Source organism: Lutjanus erythropterus, chromosome 15, assembly GCF_056507025.1.
Source record: "Lutjanus erythropterus isolate fLutEry1 chromosome 15, fLutEry1.hap2, whole genome shotgun sequence".
Taxonomy (NCBI): domain Eukaryota; kingdom Metazoa; phylum Chordata; class Actinopteri; order Lutjaniformes; family Lutjanidae; genus Lutjanus; species Lutjanus erythropterus.
Window position 1 is genome coordinate 37546159 of NC_139331.1, and position 20275 is coordinate 37566433.

General features: G+C 39.9%; 2 protein-coding genes across 3 annotated transcripts; both read left to right on the forward strand.

Moving 5' to 3' along the window:
• Window positions 1-1263: 1263 nt before the first annotated feature.
• LOC146314899 (NLR family CARD domain-containing protein 3-like) lies at window positions 1264-8635 on the forward strand. Of its 2 annotated transcripts, XM_084736778.1 has the most exons (6): window positions 1287-1568; window positions 2021-3824; window positions 3910-4083; window positions 4277-4429; window positions 7721-7767; window positions 7878-8635. In XM_084736778.1, the coding sequence occupies exons 1-6, from the start codon at window positions 1292-1294 to the stop codon at window positions 8462-8464; spliced, it is 3042 nt and encodes a 1013-aa protein (XP_084592904.1). In that variant the 5' UTR covers window positions 1287-1291; the 3' UTR covers window positions 8465-8635. The 2 variants fall into 2 exon arrangements, with proteins under 2 accessions (XP_084592905.1, XP_084592904.1); XM_084736779.1 differs by lacking the exons at window positions 3910-4083; window positions 4277-4429; window positions 7721-7767; window positions 7878-8635 and having other exon boundaries at window positions 1264-1568; window positions 2021-3828.
• Window positions 8636-14427: 5792 nt separating this feature from the next.
• On the forward strand, window positions 14428-20105 carry LOC146314900 (uncharacterized). Its single transcript, XM_084737116.1, has 4 exons — window positions 14428-14563; window positions 16568-16684; window positions 17862-17978; window positions 19985-20105. Exons 1-4 carry the CDS (start codon window positions 14496-14498, stop codon window positions 20103-20105), a joined length of 423 nt encoding a protein of 140 aa, XP_084593242.1. The 5' UTR covers window positions 14428-14495.
• Window positions 20106-20275: the final 170 nt, after the last annotated feature.

A 20275-nucleotide genomic window follows, 5' to 3' on the forward strand; every position in this document is an offset into this window, starting at 1 on the left:
CTACGTGTCACTCTGCTTCACCTCTGCCGAACCCGGTGGCCGACACTGACATGACAGTGATTAACCAGACCACAGAGACAGGAGGAGACAGGAAGCTTCTTGTGTTCTTGGTTCTTTAGTTTATACATTAATGATTTACCACAGTCATGTGCTGGAGCAGGTTTTCACATGTGTGATGATGATACAGTTATACATGTGTCTGGTAAAACTGCTCTGGCAGCTTCCACACAGCTGTCATCCCACCTACAGTCCATCACAGCACGGTTTGAAAAATCACACCTCACACTTAATGTTGAAAGAAAACGGTGTCAGTTTGCTTTCTCGGTCATCAGCAGAAGCTAATGTGTTAAATCTGAATATTAATGGACAGCATGGTGAACAGGTCTCAGAGGTAAAATACCTCGGCCTCATATTAGATTCCAACCTAAAATTCGACAAGCATGTTAAGATGGTTGCAAAAGCAAACTTACATAACTTAGACTTATCAGAGATTGTCTCTCATTTCATGTTGTTACTGTGTGACCTCTCGGTCACAAGCAGCATCTACAATAACCAAACCTCTCATGATGATATACAATCGAACAATTCAAATTTTAGACAGGAAACCAATAAGATCACATCATTGCCATGTTCTTCAGAAACTAAATATGTTAAGTTTTGATAATTTCATTAATCTCGCTAATCTCAAACTCATCCATAAATGTCTACATAATCAGGTTCCTCAGGTGCTCAGTGACCTTGTGGTTCCACTTAGAGCTTCAGGCTCAGTAACACGTGGAACATCCAGTGGGAATTGTAAGGTTCTCTTGTGTAAATCTTCTTTACCTGTAGAACTCAAACTGGATTCTGATCTAAATCACTTTAAATTCTAATTGAATCAGTTTTTGAAGAGGAATCAGTCATGTAGTCATGAATGATTTGGTGTTTCCTCTTCTATGCTGCTAATTATGTTTTGTAGTTTGTATCTTGTATCGTTTTGAATGTCTCCTTGTTTGTACTTTGTACTGTTACTTGTGTTTTTGTTGCAGAGTCTTTTGTATCTTAAGCTCCAGCGAGGCATTGTGAATTAGCTTAGGCTATAAATGCTATAGTATGTAGCATTGATTTATGCTACATAGTTGTCCCTTTACAAATAAACTTTAAATAAATAAATAAAGTGTAAAATGTTAAAATCCAACCACAAGTGTAGCAACAGTAAGTGACTGGGGTTTAGCAAGTGTTTAATGGTGTAATAGTTTTTTCAAGTTAAAAATCTCTCTGGTCATGTTTTGGATCTTGGCAGCGAGAAAAGATGGCGACATCTAAAATGGCCCTCTTGGAAATTTTGGAGGATTTGGGTGATGCTGACTTAAAAAAATTCAAGTGGCTCCTACAGCAGCGGGGCGACCTGGAAGGCTTCCAACCAATCCCAAAGTGTCACCTGGAAAAAGCAGACCCCACAGACACAGTGGATAAGATGGTGCAGACCTACTGTATAAACACTGCTAAAGTGACCATAATGATTTTGAGGAAGATGAATATGAACGACTTGGCAGAGAATTTATCAAAAAACACCATACAACCTTCAAGTAAGTAATTCTTAGAATTTTAAAATGACTGTAACAAATATCAAGCTTTATTTTTTAGTTTTTAGAGTTATTATGAAAAACAAACAAACAGTTTTGTAGCTAATATCTTCACTTTATCTACAAATACAGATATCTTGTGTTGCACGGTGGCTTTCAGAACGAGTAACCAAACATCTAGAATATTACAAAAATGTAACAGTGACCAAACACTTGTGACTAAAAGGCAGACAGTCTGGCTTTTGTTGCCTCAACTGGATCCCTCTTTATTTAAGTCACACACTTTCTGTTTTGTTGGGTACCAGAGTTCATGGATGTATAACTTGAATGCATATCAGTTGTTGTTTTACAAAAGTTACTAGAATCTATATGTCAAATGAGCTCAATAGATTCCATGAATATAGACGTGTACATGAAAATGACTTCATGAATTTACTTTTTTTTTTGTCATTCAGAGATTCTTGACACATGCCGGCGAAAACTCAAATCAAGCTTACAGAATAAGTATCAGTATGTATTAGAAAAAATCACAAACACAGGAAATTCAAAACTTCTAAATCAGATCTACACTGAGATCTACATCACAAGGGAAGAGACTGGAGAGGACAACGCAGAACATGAGGTCAGACAGATTGAAACAGCAACCAGAAAACCAGATGGACCAGAAACAACAATCAGACAAGAAGACATCTTTAAACCCTCACCTGGAAGAGACAAACCAATCAGAACAGTGATGACAAAGGGAGTGGCTGGCATCGGGAAAACAGTCTTAACACAGAAGTTCACTCTGGACTGGACTGAAGACAAAACCAACCAGGACATACAGTTCATGTTTCCATTCACTTTCAGAGAGCTGAATGTGCTGAAAAAGAAAAAGTTCAGCTTGGTGGAACTTGTTCATCACTTCTTTACTGAAACAGAGGAAGCAGAAATCTGCAGGTTTGAAGAGTTCCAGGTTGTGTTCATCTTTGATGGTCTGGATGAGTGTCGACCTCCTCTGGACTTCCACAACAATGAGATCCTGACTGATGTTACAGAGTCCACCTCAGTGGATGTGCTGCTGACAAACCTCATCAGGGGGAAACTGCTTCCCTCTGCTCGCCTCTGGATAACCACACGACCTGCAGCAGCCAATCAGATCCCTCATGAGTATGTTGACATGGTGACAGAGGTCAGAGGGTTCACTGACCCACAGAAGGAGGAGTACTTCAGGAAGAGGTTCACAGATGAAGAGCAGGCCAGCAGAATCATCTCCCACATAAAGATAACTCAAAGCCTCCACATCATGTGTCACATCCCAGTCTTCTGCTGGATCACTGCTACAGTTCTGGAGAAGGTTTTTAAAAAAGACAGGGAGAAGAAGGAAGGGCAGCTGCCCAAGACCCTGACGGAGATGTACATCCACTTCTTGGTGGTTCAGTTGAAACTAAAGAGCATCAAATATGATGGAAGAGCTGAGGCCGATCGACACTGGAGTCCAGAGAACAGGAAGATGATTGAGTCTCTGGGAAAACTGGCTTTTGATCAGCTGCAGAAAGGAAACCTGATCTTCTATGAATCAGACCTGACAGAGTGTGGCATCGATATCAGAGCAGCCTCAGTGTACTCAGGCATGTTCACAGAGTTCTTTAAAGAGGAGAGTGGACTGTACCAGGACAAGGTGTTCTGCTTCGTCCATCTGAGCATTCAAGAGTTTCTGGCTGCTCTTCATGTCCATCTGACATTCATCAACTCTGGTGTCAATCTGCTGGCTGAAACAGAGGACAGTGGGGCTGAGGTACAAATAAACAAAGCTGAACTATTTCCTTTCTACCAGAGTGCTGTGGACAAGGCCTTACAGAGTCCAAATGGACACCTGGACTTGTTTCTCCGCTTCCTCCTGGGTCTTTCATTAGAGAGCAATCAGAAGCTCTTGCGAGGCCTTCTGAAACCAACAGGAAATAGCTCACAGACCAATCGGGAAACAATCCAGTACATAAAGAAGAAGGCCAATGGCAATTTCTCTCCAGAGAGAAGCATCAATCTGTTTCACTGTCTGAATGAACTGCAGGACCGATCTCTTGTGAATGAAATTCGATGGTACCTGAGTTCAGGAAGTCTCTCCACAGATAAACTGTCTCCTGCTCAGTGGTCAGCTCTGGTCTTCATCTTACTGTCATCACAAAAAGATCTGGACGTGTTTGACCTGAAGAAATACTCTGCTTCAGAGGAGGCTCTTCTGAGGCTGCTGCCAGTGGTCAAAGCCTCTAAGAAAGCTCTGTAAGTGGATCGATAAACAGATAGTATTTTATTAATTTGTAATATCTTTAATAGTTTACCGATTTCCTTGATTACTTTTCTTCAGGCTGAGTGGCTGTAACCTCTCAGAGAGAAGCTGTGAAGCTCTCTCCTCAGTTCTCAGCTCCCACTCATCTAGTCTGAAAGAGCTGGACCTCAGTAACAACGACCTGCAAGATTCAGGAGTGAGGCTGCTCTGTGCAGGACTTCAGAGTCCCCACTGTGCACTGGAAACTCTCAGGTTAGGATTTAAATGACCGTTTTGAGGCTACTTTTTATGAACACACTTCAATAAAAGTGTCATTTTAGTTCATTTTGCAATAACATTTTGAACTGACTGTGACTTTTATTGTAGATGATGCATATGTTTTTTTTTTTTTTTTTTAATTCAGTCAATGTTTGCTATCCATTTTAATTTTTACAACAAATTCCAGTCTGTCAGGCTGTCTGGTGACAAAGGAAGGCAGCGCCTCGCTGGCCTCAGCTTTGAGGTCCAACCCCTCCTGTCTAAAAGAGCTGGACCTGACCTACAATCATCCAGGAGACTCTGGAGCGAAGTTGCTGGCTGCTGAACTCAAGACTCTCAGGTATGGACAGACAATGTTATTTTCCTATGTGATACTGTGGGCTGCCCAGCAGTTAATGGAGCTTATCAACTGGAAGGACGTTTTAATTCCTGTAATTCTAATTGTGGGTGCAATAAGTCTGAGGTCTTCTATTGGACAGTAACCCTCTAAGTGAAAATTCTCTCCACTCCTTAAACATTGATGTCTGATGTGGAAGGAAGGTTGTTTACCAGTCCAAAAGTTAGGCTGTCTATTTGTTGACTCTCAAAAATAATGTAAAGCTGAAAAATACAGAAGAGATACACATTTAAGTCAAGTAGTGCATGTTACTATCAGACTGGAGCCAATGAGCACCAGACTCAGATGCAGGACTCAACAAAACAAGGTCTTTTACTGGAAAAAAGAATTCAGTGCACAGATAATCAGTCCAAAAAACAAACTAAGGTATCTAAAAGTACCTCAAGTCTCTAGATGTTGTAGGGTTGTCTTGGTTGACACGCCTCTGCAATGTCACGTGGCAGTTAGGGACAGTGCCTCTGGACTGGCAGACCAGGGTGGTGGTCCCTCTTTTCAAGAACGGGGACCGGAGGGTGTGCTCCAACTATAGGGGGATCACACTCCTCAGCCTCCCTGGTAAAGTCTATTCCAGGGTACTGGAGAGGAGAATTTGGCTGATAGTCGAACCTCAGATCCAGGAGGAACAATGCGGTTTTCGTCCTGGAACACTGGACCAGGGTGCTTGAGGGTTCATGGGAGTTTGCCCAACCAGTCCACATGTGTTTTGTGGACTTGGAGAAGGCATTCGACCGTGTCCCTCGTGGCATTCTGTGGGAGGTGCTTTGGGAGTATGGAGTTTGGGGCTCTTTGCTAAGGGCCGTACAATCTCTGTATGACCAGAGCAGGAGCTTGGTTCGCATTGCCAGCAGTTAGTCAGACCTGTTCCCAGTGCATGTTGGACTCTGGCAGGGCTGCCCTTTGTTTCTGGTTCTGTTCATTATTTTTATGAACAGAATTTCTAGGCGCAGCCAGGGGCCAGAGGGAGTTCAGTTTCGGGGCCACAGGATCTCATCATCTTTCTCTCTCTATGCTTTTTGCGGACGATGTTGTCGTGTTGGCTCCTTCGAACCAGGACCTTCAGCATGTACTGGGGTGGTTTGCAGCTGAGTGCAAAGCAGTTGGGATGAGAATCAGCACCTTCAAGTCCGAGGCCATGGTTCTCGACCGGAAAAAGGTGGCTTGCTCCCTCCGGGTCAGAGAAGAGTCAAGAGTTCAAGTATCTTGGGGTCTTGTTCACGAGTGAGGGGAGGATGGAGCGGGAGATTGATAGACAGATTGGTGCAGCGGCAGCAGTATTGCAGTCGTTGCACCGGTCTGTCGTGGGAAAGAAGGAGCTGAGCCGAAAGGTGAAGCTCTCGATTTTCTGGTCAGTCTACGTTCCTAACTTCACCTATGGTCATGAACTTTGGGTCATGACTGAGGAAGCAAACAAGATCTTGGATACAAGCGGCTGAAATGAGTTTCCTCCACAGGGTGGCGGGGCGCTCCCTTAGAGATAGGGTGAGGAGCTCTGTCACCCGGGAGGAGCTCGGAGTAGAGCCGCTGCTCCTCCACGTCGAGATGAGCCAGCTGACGTGGCTCCGGCATCTATATCGGATGCCTCCTGGGCGCCTCCCTGGGGAGGTGTTCTGGACATGCCCCACTGGGAGGAGGCCCCGAGGAAGACCCAGGACATGCTGGAGTGACTATGTCACTCTGCTGGCCTGGGAACGCCTTGGGGTCCCTCCAGAAGACCTGGAGGAAGTGTCCAGGGAGAGGGAAGTCTGGGCGTCCCTGCTCAGACTGCTGCCCCTGCGATTCGGCCCCAGATAAGCGGAAGACAATGGATGGATGGATGTATCTAAAAGACAGTAGTCTTAAACAGAGTCAAGTATGCAAAAATCTGGTCCACACCAACAGAGAACTGTAAGGAATATGGCTAGAACAACACACTAAAGAACCTGAGACAAACTGGCAAGAGACAAAGGGCAGCACAAGGACTAAATACACAACGGAAGAGGGGTAATGAGGGACAGGTGAAGCCAACTGGGGGTGGGGCAGGTAATCACAAAGGAGGGAAACACAGGGGCAGGAAATAAAGTACCTGAAACGAGAGACAAGGATGAGTATCAAAATAAAACAGAAAATACTGACAAAACCAAGGAAAATGTGACCTTAATGGGGATGTCAGGATGTGACTGTTATAGAAGCACAATCAAGCAAATAGAAAATGCATTAGTTGCCGGGGGCGCACAAATTTTTGTCACACTGTACCTCAACTTTATCGTTAAGATTAAATATAGAAAACACACTTTAAACGTACTCTTAGTCTTCAGCATTTATTATATTGAAAATCATTCCAAACAGCATCTTATTAAGAACATTAAATTATGTAGGAGTCTTAAGGCACAGAGTCTGAGAGTGATAGTGATAGTGTCTGGAGATGTATTTAAGGTGGTAGAAAGTGGATTGGGTGATAGAACTGATGTGAGATTGAAATCAGAATGACATCTAGGTTGTGGATTTACCGGGCTGGGAAGTCAAGAGCTCAGTTTCATTACTACGCTGTTTAATATGAGTGGATTGGATGACATCCACATTTTTATGTCATGTAGGCAGTTGACAGGACAGGACTGCAGGCAGGACTGTGGAGGGAGCTGAGTGGATGATTTAGTGCTGACATACAGCTGGGTGTCCTCAGCATCGCAGTGGAAACTCAGACCATGAAAACAGATGATCTGAGTGAGTGGGAACCAGTAGATGGTAAAGAAGAGGGGTCCAAACACAGAACCTTGATGGAAACCCTAGTTGACTGGGGATGGTGTTGAACTGGAGTGTCTGATGGTGCTAAAGGGTTCCCTGTTGGAAAAGTATGACTGGTAATTGGAGAGGGCTGTCCCTGTAAGATCAGTGTATTCAGATTAGCTGTGGAGAAGTTGTCAAACTGCCTAAAACCTCAGCATTTTGTCCAGGTGGTTATGTTTTTTCAGGACAAAGCAGCGCACATTTCAGCTAGCCAAGTGCAAGGACTTTACCAAGTGCAAAGACATTAATGGAAAAGACAAGAATATGAAAGAAGTCACACCATCTGTGTAGATACAAAACCTGTTATCCCACTGACAGTGATGTCTCCATGAACCCTGAAAGGAAAGGACATCTCAATTAACTAAAATGACATTTTCTTGATCTCTTTCTGTGACTCAGTATCTGGGAAGATGAGGGCCAGATAGGGCCCTTGCAAACAGTATGCTAGTCTGACTGTGTTTCTTCCTTTAGGGTGGACAACGGAGGAGAACAAAGACTGCAACCTGGACTGAGAAAATGTAAGTGTGTAAATGACACTGTTCAAATAAAGAACACATCAAGTAATAAACTAATCTGTCACGTTAGCTGATAATCTTCTGCTGTGTTGTGTCTTTTTTTTCACCATCAGATTTCTGTGAACTCACACTGGACACAAACACAACAAACAGATTCCTCAAACTGTCTGACAACAACAGGACGGTGACACGGGTGACAGAGAAGCAGCCATATCCTGATCATCCAGAGAGATTTGACGACTCCTGCCACCTGCTGTGCAGAGATGGTCTGACAGGTCGCTGTTACTGGGAGGTCGAGTGGAAAGATTCTGTTTATGTGGCAGTGACTTACAAAGGAATCAGCAGGAGAGGCTACCTTCATGTCAGCAGGTTCGGAATGAGCGATCAGTCCTGGAGTCTGAGCTGCTCTGATCGTGGTTACTTTGTCTCTCACAATAATAGTGTGACACCCATCCGTTCCTCCTCCTCCTCCTCCTCCTCCTCCTCCTCCTCCTCCTCCTCCTCCTCTGGTAGAGTAGCAGTGTATGTGGACTGTCCTGCTGGCTCTCTGTCCTTCTACAGAGTCTCCTCTGAAAAACTGATCCACCTCCACACCTTCAACACCACATTCACTGAACCTCTGTATCCTGGGTTTGGATTCCAGTCATTCAACTCCTCAGTGTCTCTGTGTCCTCTCCAGGTTGGAGAGTCTCTTCAGTAAAGAAACAGTCACACTGCTAACGATAGCTTCTGAGATGGAATTTAGTCATTTTTATTAACTGTAAGTCCCAGTTTTTAAAGACATATCAATCAATTTGGGACTAATAGCAGATTTTAATAATGTGATTTAAATCTTCAGTCTCTCAAGGAAGTCTTGATATTGCGATCACCACAACAGAGTTTAGACAGAACAATCTTGCTTACACCTCAGCTAGCTCTCAAGGATCAACACACTCTTTAAATGTAATGTGGATACCTCTTCCCATTTTTAATAGAGGTGCACAGAGACGTCATTATTTGTATCTGTATTTGTTCAACCAACAAAATTATCTGTCTCTGTTTCTGTACTTGGATAGAAGAAATGGTTTATACTGGACGTCACACCAAAGTCATCATGGCTTTGACTTTTTCAAATAATAATATAATAGAAATATCTTCCTTTGAATTTGGATTTGTGTGCATCCCTTATTTTTCCAGTGTTCAGTTTCACTTTGTTTCAGCTCGTGTTCAAAAAACAGATGTTACAAAATGTTATTCTTACCTGTAAGGTAAAGTTGCTATCACACCAAACCTTCATTTAGGTGATTATATTTGTTTTTAATTATTCATTATGAATTACTTATTTTAGAAATGAGCTTTAAAATATTAATTGTTTTAAAGTGCTTGATACAGTCTAAATGCTAATATCTACTGAATCACATGTGGCGTTGCAACTGAGTCAACACATGAGACTCACTCATCACGCTTATCCTTGATGGGTCATGGGGGGTGGAGCCTATCCCAGCTGATGTTGGGCCAGAGGCGGGGTTCACCTTGGACAAGTCGCCAGTTCATCGCAGGGCTGACACACAGAGACAAACGGGCAGTTTAGAGTCACCAATTAACACATGTTTGGACTGTGAGACAACCCACATGGACACGAGGAGAACATGCAAACTCTGCAGAGAAAGGCCCTGCCCCAGCCACAAACTCCCCACCCGCGGCTCGGTGAACCACCATGGCGCCCCACATGAGACTTTGATCCAAAATATAAATTAATCATTATCATTGTAATGTCTGGATATTTTCTTCAATAAAGTTCATGAGACAAAAACTGAGTCTGTGTGTACATGTCCAAAAATATGTGGTGATTCGATCTGCCTTTTTTCCAGGAAAGAATATTTCCTCCAGCTTCTTGAAAGTGATGTTTCTGCTGCTTTTCTTTGTCTCACATCTCAGTAAAATGAATATTTTTGGATTTTGGACTATTGTTTATAATCACAGCATGGGCTCTATGAAACTGCACAGTATATTTTAAAGAGTTTTTTCTGATGTTTGAGGAACCAAATTATTAATTGAGCCATTGAGAAAATAACTGTCAAATTAATCAATAATAAAAGCAATCATTAGTTGCAGCCCGAGTGACAGAGTCCACTTATTCACTCTGAGTCCTGTTATTGGCCAGAAAAGACTGACAGCAGCTGATGATAGATAGTTTGAGCTCTGAGGACGATATCACTGCCCATAAAAGCTGTAAAAAAAATACAAAACGTACACTGAAGTTAAAAGATCAGTGTGTTTAGATGTTTATGATCCTTAGATAAGCATTATATACTGTTAATGTTTGACTTGTTCCAGAGTTCAGAGCGGCTTTGTTAACACATTTCCTCAAAGAACACTTCAGCGTGAAGATGAACACAGAGAGTCAGGAATGAGGGAATCAACAGACCTTTGAAAACATCCTGGTGTGAGTTAAATATTTGTTCTTTCTCTAATGAGAGATTTTTGGATGAAACTACTAATTAATTTACTAGTTTAGTAGTTTTTCTAGTCACTCTGTTTTTTGCCCGTTCCAACTTAAGAGACAATAATTCACATGAACGTAATCAGATGCTAGCATTGGTAGCTACAAGTTTATCTAAGTCTTGTTGAGACGTGAGACCTCTAAATAGTTTTAAGGTGGTACGAGGCTGATTTTGTATTTCTGTTGAAAGTCTGTCTGTAGAACATTAATAACTGCTGGTACCATGACGAGTTCAGTCATTTCTCCTAGATATTACATTTCCATACTATCAAACTGCTTTCCCCTTCATGTTGTAATCGCTGCCTATTTAATGATCAGAGCGAATGATTTTTGACTGAAGTTCTAGAGACGTAGAGACACGGTTGAGGTGGTTTCCATCCAAAGCTCAGGACTTTTGACTCCATGTTTCCAGGGTTTGTGTGCAGTGCACTTGCATATTTGCTGTTTTTATAGTGATTTTGGTCTCGTTTCTTAAAAAGAATTCTCTGTGATAACAATATGTCAGTATACAACTCAGACTGGATTCTGAACGGTCAAGGAATGATGGTACTGCATTTATCAAAGTAGCTAAATAAAATGATATAAAGATGCACACAAATCAAGTTTATATAGCACAGAACAACAAGAAGTAATATTCATGATTGATATATTTAACATAAAATTAACCAAAACGTTTGAAATTTGCTTAATTTCTAAAAGTTTTTGGAAAGTATTTTCTGGATGACTTCCATCAGCCATTAATTTTATCATGTAATCTGTTTTATGACTCTTTCAAGGGTCACTTATTGTCTTGTATGTTTGCCAAGGACATTCACTGTCCACAGTCCAACTTTATTCTCAACTGCACTCACAATCTCTCACTTATCTTTTTTTAAATTATGGTTTATCTTATTAAAGCACAACATCCAGGTTCATGTTTTTATTTTTTTATCATTAACATCCTTATCACCAATAGTCATCCAAATACTGTTTATAGGTGGTTTACAAACGTTTAATCTCTCTATGTAATGATTTCCTAAAAGTTTATAAATGATTTGGTAATCATTATAACAATGACCTGTAGAATATAAAATGTTATGTGTGCAACAATAAACATAATTATGATCTTATATCAGCTATGATACAACATATAATTTATAAACGTCTTACTTTAAATGATACAAATTAATATAAACTAAACAACAACAGTCCAAGCACTGATCCTTGCACTCACTTTCACTTTCATGGTATTTAGATTTGACATCCTGTCGATCAACCTGTTGACTCTTGTTTCTAAAATAAGAGTTAAACAATGCTTTTGCTCCAGAAGATAAAATAAATGAAGTTAATTTGGATAAGATTATTATGATTGACAGTATTATGATATCAAAAAGTACTGTCCTGCTGGAGTCTAAACGGTTCAGTCCATTTCATACTTTCCCTTCAGGTTTTAGGAATGTTATTTCTGGTTTTTGTTAAATAAAATTTTGTTTAATTCTGATCTTGTGACAGACTTTAGGTTGTATGTTTTATGGTTTACATGTTATTTCCACACTGTTACTGCTGCCTGTGTCACAGTTCAAGAGTTAACAGGTTTGGACCCAATGGAGACAGATGGGAGCATTTCAATGATATTTAATGAACAAAAACAAAACCATACAAAAGGCTCATGGTAGAATGTGAGTCGGTCCTCAAACAAAACAAGGCAAAACCAAAAAATAAATAAAGAATCCACAGACCAGAGCACCGTTCAAAAATCCACAGGAAAAGACACTGGGAGCTCAAGCAAACTGATGAGGATGAACTAACAACTAACACAGTGAAGATGGGATTAAATTCACCAGAGAGGAGAGGATAACAAGACACAGGTGAAAATAATCAGTGATCAAACAGAACAGGAAACAGACAAAGACAGGAAGTAAAAGCAACCAAGACACACAAGAGAAAACATGCCAAGATAAAACAGGAAGTGACTAAGAAAATCCCAAACCATGATAGTCTGTCTTAATGTCAGTTTTTAAATGAAAGTAATCTGTGTAAAAATGCATATAGATTACATATTTATTCAAACATAAACAGACTATAGTGGAGTTCTTGAATGTAGTTTAAAGCCAATAAATTACAAAATGGCTCCGCAAACCTGTCTTAGTCTGAGTACTCTGAATATTTGTAACGTGTTATTTGGACTCATGTGTCCTGTGATGTAAAGCGTGTTATAATGAATCATGCATGTTGTTGTGTTTGTGTGAAGGTGTGGACTCTGCTATGAATCAGTGTGAGGACAGAGAGGAGGGAGTCCCTCCCTCTAGAACCACTCTGTGTGTGGAACATGACAGCCAGAACAAAGATCAGAGGTGAGATGAGGATCTCTAACTGTCCATGACTCTTCTCCATGTCAGAGCTCAGCACTCAAATCACTCCACCATCATTATTCACACTCAAACCTCTGTGTGTGTTGTGTTGAAGAAAAAAGCAGCGGCACAGATCAGACTCTCCTGTCTCCAGCTGTGTGTCCATGCAGAGTGACAGCTCACATGGTCTACTCATTGACTTCAAACATGAAAACAAATCTGATAAGCCGAGGTAAGAATTCAAAACTGAGAGTACAGGATTTGTCTGACATGAAGTATTCCATATCATATCCATCCATGTGATCAGCAGTATTTTATCCAGAAAGAAAGATTCTGAGGATATTCATTTATAAATGCTTCCATGAACACACAACAACACATGACAAGTTATTACATAAACAATTAAAAGAAAAGACTTTCTATGATTCAGTTTTTTTTATGAGCAAGTTAAAAGGTATTTGATAACTGTTCAACTGTTTATAATGGACATGTCGGCCTTAAATATATATATATATGTGTGTGTGTGTGTGTGTGTGTGTATGTGTGTGTGTGTGTGTGTGTGTCTCCTGTGTTTGTAGGAGGATCCATCAGCACAGCCCAGACTCTCCTGTCTCCAGCTGTGTGTCCATGCAGAGTGACAGCTCACATGGTCTACTCATTGACTTCAAACATGAAAACAAATCTGATAAGCCGAGGTAAGAATTCAAAACTGAGAGTACAGGATTTGTCTGACATGAAGTATTCCATATCATATCCAGTGGTGGACAAAGTACTCAACCCCAGTATTTGAGTCAAAGTACAGATACTCCTGGTCAAATATTACTCAACTACAAGTGAAAGTTGCGCAGTCAAATTTTTACTTAAGTTAAAGTACTAGAGTACTTGCTTTTAAAAATACTTAAGTATTCAAAAGTACATGTTTTTAAAAATACTTAAGTATTCAAAAGTACAAATTACAAAGTACATTTTCTAATATCAATACATGCTGTATTGTTTTCATGATGCATTTACAGAAGCTTGTAACTTTCTGAAACCATCTAATGATGCACTGATGCTTGTAGAACCTCTCTGATACTCAAAGTCTACCACCTATAAAAACTTCAGCATAGAAATACAATCAGAAACAAAAGAGACAGCTGTTGTCATTTTCTGATGTAACTGTATTAAAATCACATCATTAAATCAGATTGAAGTCGACTGTAAGGATTTCTCCAAGTCTGTTAAATAACAGATTTCTTTCTGTCTTCGGAGGCAGTATATATACATGAATTATGTGGTATTTTTCACCCCAATAAAAACAATCCAACTTTAAAAGCTACCTGGAATAATTAATAATTATAATAACATCTTGAGATTTAATTTTGTCTTTCTCCTGCCGTCACCATTACAGCTTTTTGTTTGAATGACAGAGGGAGAGTTTGTTCTTGTTACAGACGCCTGGATGATGTATTTCCACTTTTACATCAATCCTATTTGAGAGGAGCTCTGTGATTGGTTTTCTTTTGTGAGGAACACGTCATGTGACCAACTGCATTTTAGAAAAGAAAAAAACACCAACAGCTGACTTCAAAGCTGCGCTTAGTGGAAAAGTAACAACAACCTTCCTAGAAATGTAGTGGAGTCAAAAGTACAATATTTGTCTTTGAAATGTAGTGGAGCGAAAGTAATAAGTTTCCAAAAAAACAAATACTCAAGTAAAGTACAGATTCTCAAAAAATGTACTTAAGTACAGTACTCAAGTAAATGTACTTCACTACTGTCCACCACTGATCATATCCATCCATATCATCAGCAGTATTTTATATATGTTTATATATATATATATATATGTGTGTGTGTGTGTGTGTGTGTGTGTCTCCTGTGTTTGTAGGAGGATCCATCAGCACAGATCAGACTCTCCTGTCTCCAGTTGTGTGTCCATGCAGAGTGACAGCTCACATGGTCTACTCATTGACTTCAAACATGAAAAGAAATCTGATAAGCCGAGGTAAGAATTCAAAACTGAGAGTACAGGATTTGTCTGACATGAAGTATTCCATATCATATCCATCCATATCATCAGCAGTATTTTATCCAGAAAGAAAGATTCTGAGGATATTCATTTATAAATGCTTCCATGAACACACAACAACACATGACAAGTTATTACATAAACAATTAAAAGAAAAGACTTTCTATGATTCAGTTTTTTTTATGAGCAAGTTAAAAGGTATTTGATAACTGTTCAACTGTTTATAATGGACATGTAGGCCTTATATATATATATATTTATATATATGTACAGTCAGGGCCAGAAATATTTGGACAGTGACCCAGTCTTCATGATTTGGGCTCTGCATGCCACCACATCGGATTTGAAATGAAACAACTGAGATGCAACTGAAGTGCAGACTTTCAGGTTTAATTCAAGGGGTTAAACAAAAATATCCTATAAAACATTTAGGGATTGCAACCATTTTTATACAAAGTTTCTTAATTGCAGGGGCTCAAAAGTAATTGGACAAATTAACATTACGATAAATAAAATGTTCATTTTTAATACTTTGTTGAGAATCCTTTGCAGGCAATGACTGCCTCAAGTCTGGAGCCCATGGACATCACCAAATGCTGGGTTTCCTCATTCATGATGTTTTGCCAGGCTTTTACTGCAGCTGTCTTCAGAGTTTGCTTGTTTGTGGGTCTTTCTGCCTTAGGTTTTGTCTTTAACAAGTGAAATGCATGTTCGATCGAGTTGAGATGTGGTGATTGACTTGGCCATGGCAGAATATTCCACTTCTTTGCCTTAAAAAACTCCTGGGTTGCTTTCGCACTATGTTTTGGGTCACTGTCTATCTGTACTGTGAAGCACCGTCCAACCAACTTTGCTGCATTTGGCTGAATCTGAACACAAAGTATATCCCTGTACACTTCAGAATTCATCTGGCTGCTTCTGTCTTCGGTCACATCATCAATAAACACTAGTGACTCAGTGTCACTGGAAGCCATGCATGCCCATACCATCACACTGCCTCCACCATGTTTTACAGAAGATGTGGTGTGCTCTGGATCTTGAGCTGTTCCAACCCTTCTCTATATTTTCTTCTTCCCATCATTCTGGTACTGGTTGATCTTAGTTTCATCTGTCCAAAGAACGCTGTTCCAGAACTGGGCTGGCTTCTTTAGATGTTTTTGGCAAAGTCTAATCTGGCATTTCTGTTTTTGAGGCTGATTAATGGTTTATGCCTTGAGGTGAACCCTCTGTATTTGCTCTCATGAAGTCTTCTCTTTATGGTAGACTTAGATACTGATACACCTACTTCCTGGAGAGTGTTCTTCACTTGGGTGGATGTTGCGAAGGGGTTTTTCTTCACCATGGAAAGGATCCTGCGATCATTAACCATTATTGTCTTCTGTACACGTCCAGGCCTTTTTGAGTTCCCGAGCTCACCAGTGCGCTCTTTTTTTCTCAGAATGTACCAAACTGTTGATTTGGCCTCTCCTAACATTTCCACCATCTCTCTGATGGATTTCTTCTTTTTTTCAGCCTAAAGATGGTCTGTTTCACTTCCATTGAGAGCTCCTTTGATCGCATGTTTTGGGTTCACAGCAACACCTTCCAAATGCAAATGCCACACCTGGAATCAACTCCAGACCTTTTAACTGCTGAAGCGATGATGGATTAATGAGGGAATAGCCCATGCAGGACATGAAAGAGCTTTTGAGTCAATTGTCCAATTACTTTTGGTCCCTTGAAAAATACACATATACACATAATAAAGAGCTGTAATTCCTGAACCCTTCCTCCAATTTGGATGTAAATAAATATTGATTATATAACTGTAGCTTGAATATGTTTGGGTAAACAGCTAAAATAACAAAACTTGTGTCAGTGTCCAAATATATATGGACCTAACTGTATGTGTGTGTGTGTGTGTGTGTGTGTGTGTGTGTGTGTGTGTGTGTGTGTGTGTGTGTGTGTGTGTGTGTGTGTGTGTGTCTCCTGTGTTTGTAGGAGGATCCATCAGCACAGATCAGACTCTCCTGTCTCCAGCTGTGTGTCCATGCAGAGTGACAGCTCACATGGTCTACTCATTGACTTCAAACATGAAAACAAATCTGATAAGCCGAGGTAAGAATTCAAAACTGAGAGTACAGGATTTGTCTGACATGAAGTATTCCATATCATATCCAGTGGTGGACAAAGTACTCAACCCCAGTATTTGAGTCAAAGTACAGATACTCCTGGTCAAATATTACTCAACTACAAGTGAAAGTTGCGCAGTCAAATTTTTACTTAAGTTAAAGTACTAGAGTACTTGCTTTTAAAAATACTTAAGTATTCAAAAGTACATGTTTTTAAAAATACTTAAGTATTCAAAAGTACAAATTACAAAGTACATTTTCTAATATCAATACATGCTGTATTGTTTTCATGATGCATTTACAGAAGCTTGTAACTTTCTGAAACCATCTAATGATGCACTGATGCTTGTAGAACCTCTCTGATACTCAAAGTCTACCACCTATAAAAACTTCAGCATAGAAATACAATCAGAAACAAAAGAGACAGCTGTTGTCATTTTCTGATGTAACTGTATTAAAATCACATCATTAAATCAGATTGAAGTCGACTGTAAGGATTTCTCCAAGTCTGTTAAATAACAGATTTCTTTCTGTCTTCGGAGGCAGTATATATACATGAATTATGTGGTATTTTTCACCCCAATAAAAACAATCCAACTTTAAAAGCTACCTGGAATAATTAATAATTATAATAACATCTTGAGATTTAATTTTGTCTTTCTCCTGCCGTCACCATTACAGCTTTTTGTTTGAATGACAGAGGGAGAGTTTGTTCTTGTTACAGACGCCTGGATGATGTATTTCCACTTTTACATCAATCCTATTTGAGAGGAGCTCTGTGATTGGTTTTCTTTTGTGAGGAACACGTCATGTGACCAACTGCATTTTAGAAAAGAAAAAAACACCAACAGCTGACTTCAAAGCTGCGCTTAGTGGAAAAGTAACAACAACCTTCCTAGAAATGTAGTGGAGTCAAAAGTACAATATTTGTCTTTGAAATGTAGTGGAGCGAAAGTAATAAGTTTCCAAAAAAACAAATACTCAAGTAAAGTACAGATTCTCAAAAAATGTACTTAAGTACAGTACTCAAGTAAATGTACTTCACTACTGTCCACCACTGATCATATCCATCCATATCATCAGCAGTATTTTATATATGTTTATATATATATATATATATATGTGTGTGTGTGTGTGTGTGTGTGTGTCTCCTGTGTTTGTAGGAGGATCCATCAGCACAGATCAGACTCTCCTGTCTCCAGTTGTGTGTCCATGCAGAGTGACAGCTCACATGGTCTACTCATTGACTTCAAACATGAAAAGAAATCTGATAAGCCGAGGTAAGAATTCAAAACTGAGAGTACAGGATTTGTCTGACATGAAGTATTCCATATCATATCCATCCATATCATCAGCAGTATTTTATCCAGAAAGAAAGATTCTGAGGATATTCATTTATAAATGCTTCCATGAACACACAACAACACATGACAAGTTATTACATAAACAATTAAAAGAAAAGACTTTCTATGATTCAGTTTTTTTTATGAGCAAGTTAAAAGGTATTTGATAACTGTTCAACTGTTTATAATGGACATGTAGGCCTTATATATATATATATTTATATATATGTACAGTCAGGGCCAGAAATATTTGGACAGTGACCCAGTCTTCATGATTTGGGCTCTGCATGCCACCACATCGGATTTGAAATGAAACAACTGAGATGCAACTGAAGTGCAGACTTTCAGGTTTAATTCAAGGGGTTAAACAAAAATATCCTATAAAACATTTAGGGATTGCAACCATTTTTATACAAAGTTTCTTAATTGCAGGGGCTCAAAAGTAATTGGACAAATTAACATTACGATAAATAAAATGTTCATTTTTAATACTTTGTTGAGAATCCTTTGCAGGCAATGACTGCCTCAAGTCTGGAGCCCATGGACATCACCAAATGCTGGGTTTCCTCATTCATGATGTTTTGCCAGGCTTTTACTGCAGCTGTCTTCAGAGTTTGCTTGTTTGTGGGTCTTTCTGCCTTAGGTTTTGTCTTTAACAAGTGAAATGCATGTTCGATCGAGTTGAGATGTGGTGATTGACTTGGCCATGGCAGAATATTCCACTTCTTTGCCTTAAAAAACTCCTGGGTTGCTTTCGCACTATGTTTTGGGTCACTGTCTATCTGTACTGTGAAGCACCGTCCAACCAACTTTGCTGCATTTGGCTGAATCTGAACACAAAGTATATCCCTGTACACTTCAGAATTCATCTGGCTGCTTCTGTCTTCGGTCACATCATCAATAAACACTAGTGACTCAGTGTCACTGGAAGCCATGCATGCCCATACCATCACACTGCCTCCACCATGTTTTACAGAAGATGTGGTGTGCTCTGGATCTTGAGCTGTTCCAACCCTTCTCTATATTTTCTTCTTCCCATCATTCTGGTACTGGTTGATCTTAGTTTCATCTGTCCAAAGAACGCTGTTCCAGAACTGGGCTGGCTTCTTTAGATGTTTTTGGCAAAGTCTAATCTGGCATTTCTGTTTTTGAGGCTGATTAATGGTTTATGCCTTGAGGTGAACCCTCTGTATTTGCTCTCATGAAGTCTTCTCTTTATGGTAGACTTAGATACTGATACACCTACTTCCTGGAGAGTGTTCTTCACTTGGGTGGATGTTGCGAAGGGGTTTTTCTTCACCATGGAAAGGATCCTGCGATCATTAACCATTATTGTCTTCTGTACACGTCCAGGCCTTTTTGAGTTCCCGAGCTCACCAGTGCGCTCTTTTTTTCTCAGAATGTACCAAACTGTTGATTTGGCCTCTCCTAACATTTCCACCATCTCTCTGATGGATTTCTTCTTTTTTTCAGCCTAAAGATGGTCTGTTTCACTTCCATTGAGAGCTCCTTTGATCGCATGTTTTGGGTTCACAGCAACACCTTCCAAATGCAAATGCCACACCTGGAATCAACTCCAGACCTTTTAACTGCTGAAGCGATGATGGATTAATGAGGGAATAGCCCATGCAGGACATGAAAGAGCTTTTGAGTCAATTGTCCAATTACTTTTGGTCCCTTGAAAAATACACATATACACATAATAAAGAGCTGTAATTCCTGAACCCTTCCTCCAATTTGGATGTAAATAAATATTGATTATATAACTGTAGCTTGAATATGTTTGGGTAAACAGCTAAAATAACAAAACTTGTGTCAGTGTCCAAATATATATGGACCTAACTGTATGTGTGTGTGTGTGTGTGTGTGTGTGTGTGTGTGTGTGTGTGTGTGTGTGTGTGTGTGTGTGTGTGTGTGTGTGTGTGTGTCTCCTGTGTTTGTAGGAGGATCCATCAGCACAGATCAGACTCTCCTGTCTCCAGCTGTGTGTCCATGCAGAGTGACAGCTCACATGGTCTACTCATTGACTTCAAACATGAAAACAAATCTGATAAGCCGAGGTAAGAATTCAAAACTGAGAGTACAGGATTTGTCTGACATGAAGTATTCCATATCATATCCATCCATGTGATCAGCAGTATTTTATCCAGAAAGAAAGATTCTGAGGATATTCATTTATAAATGCTTCCATGAACACACAACAACACATGACAAGTTATTACATAAACAATTAA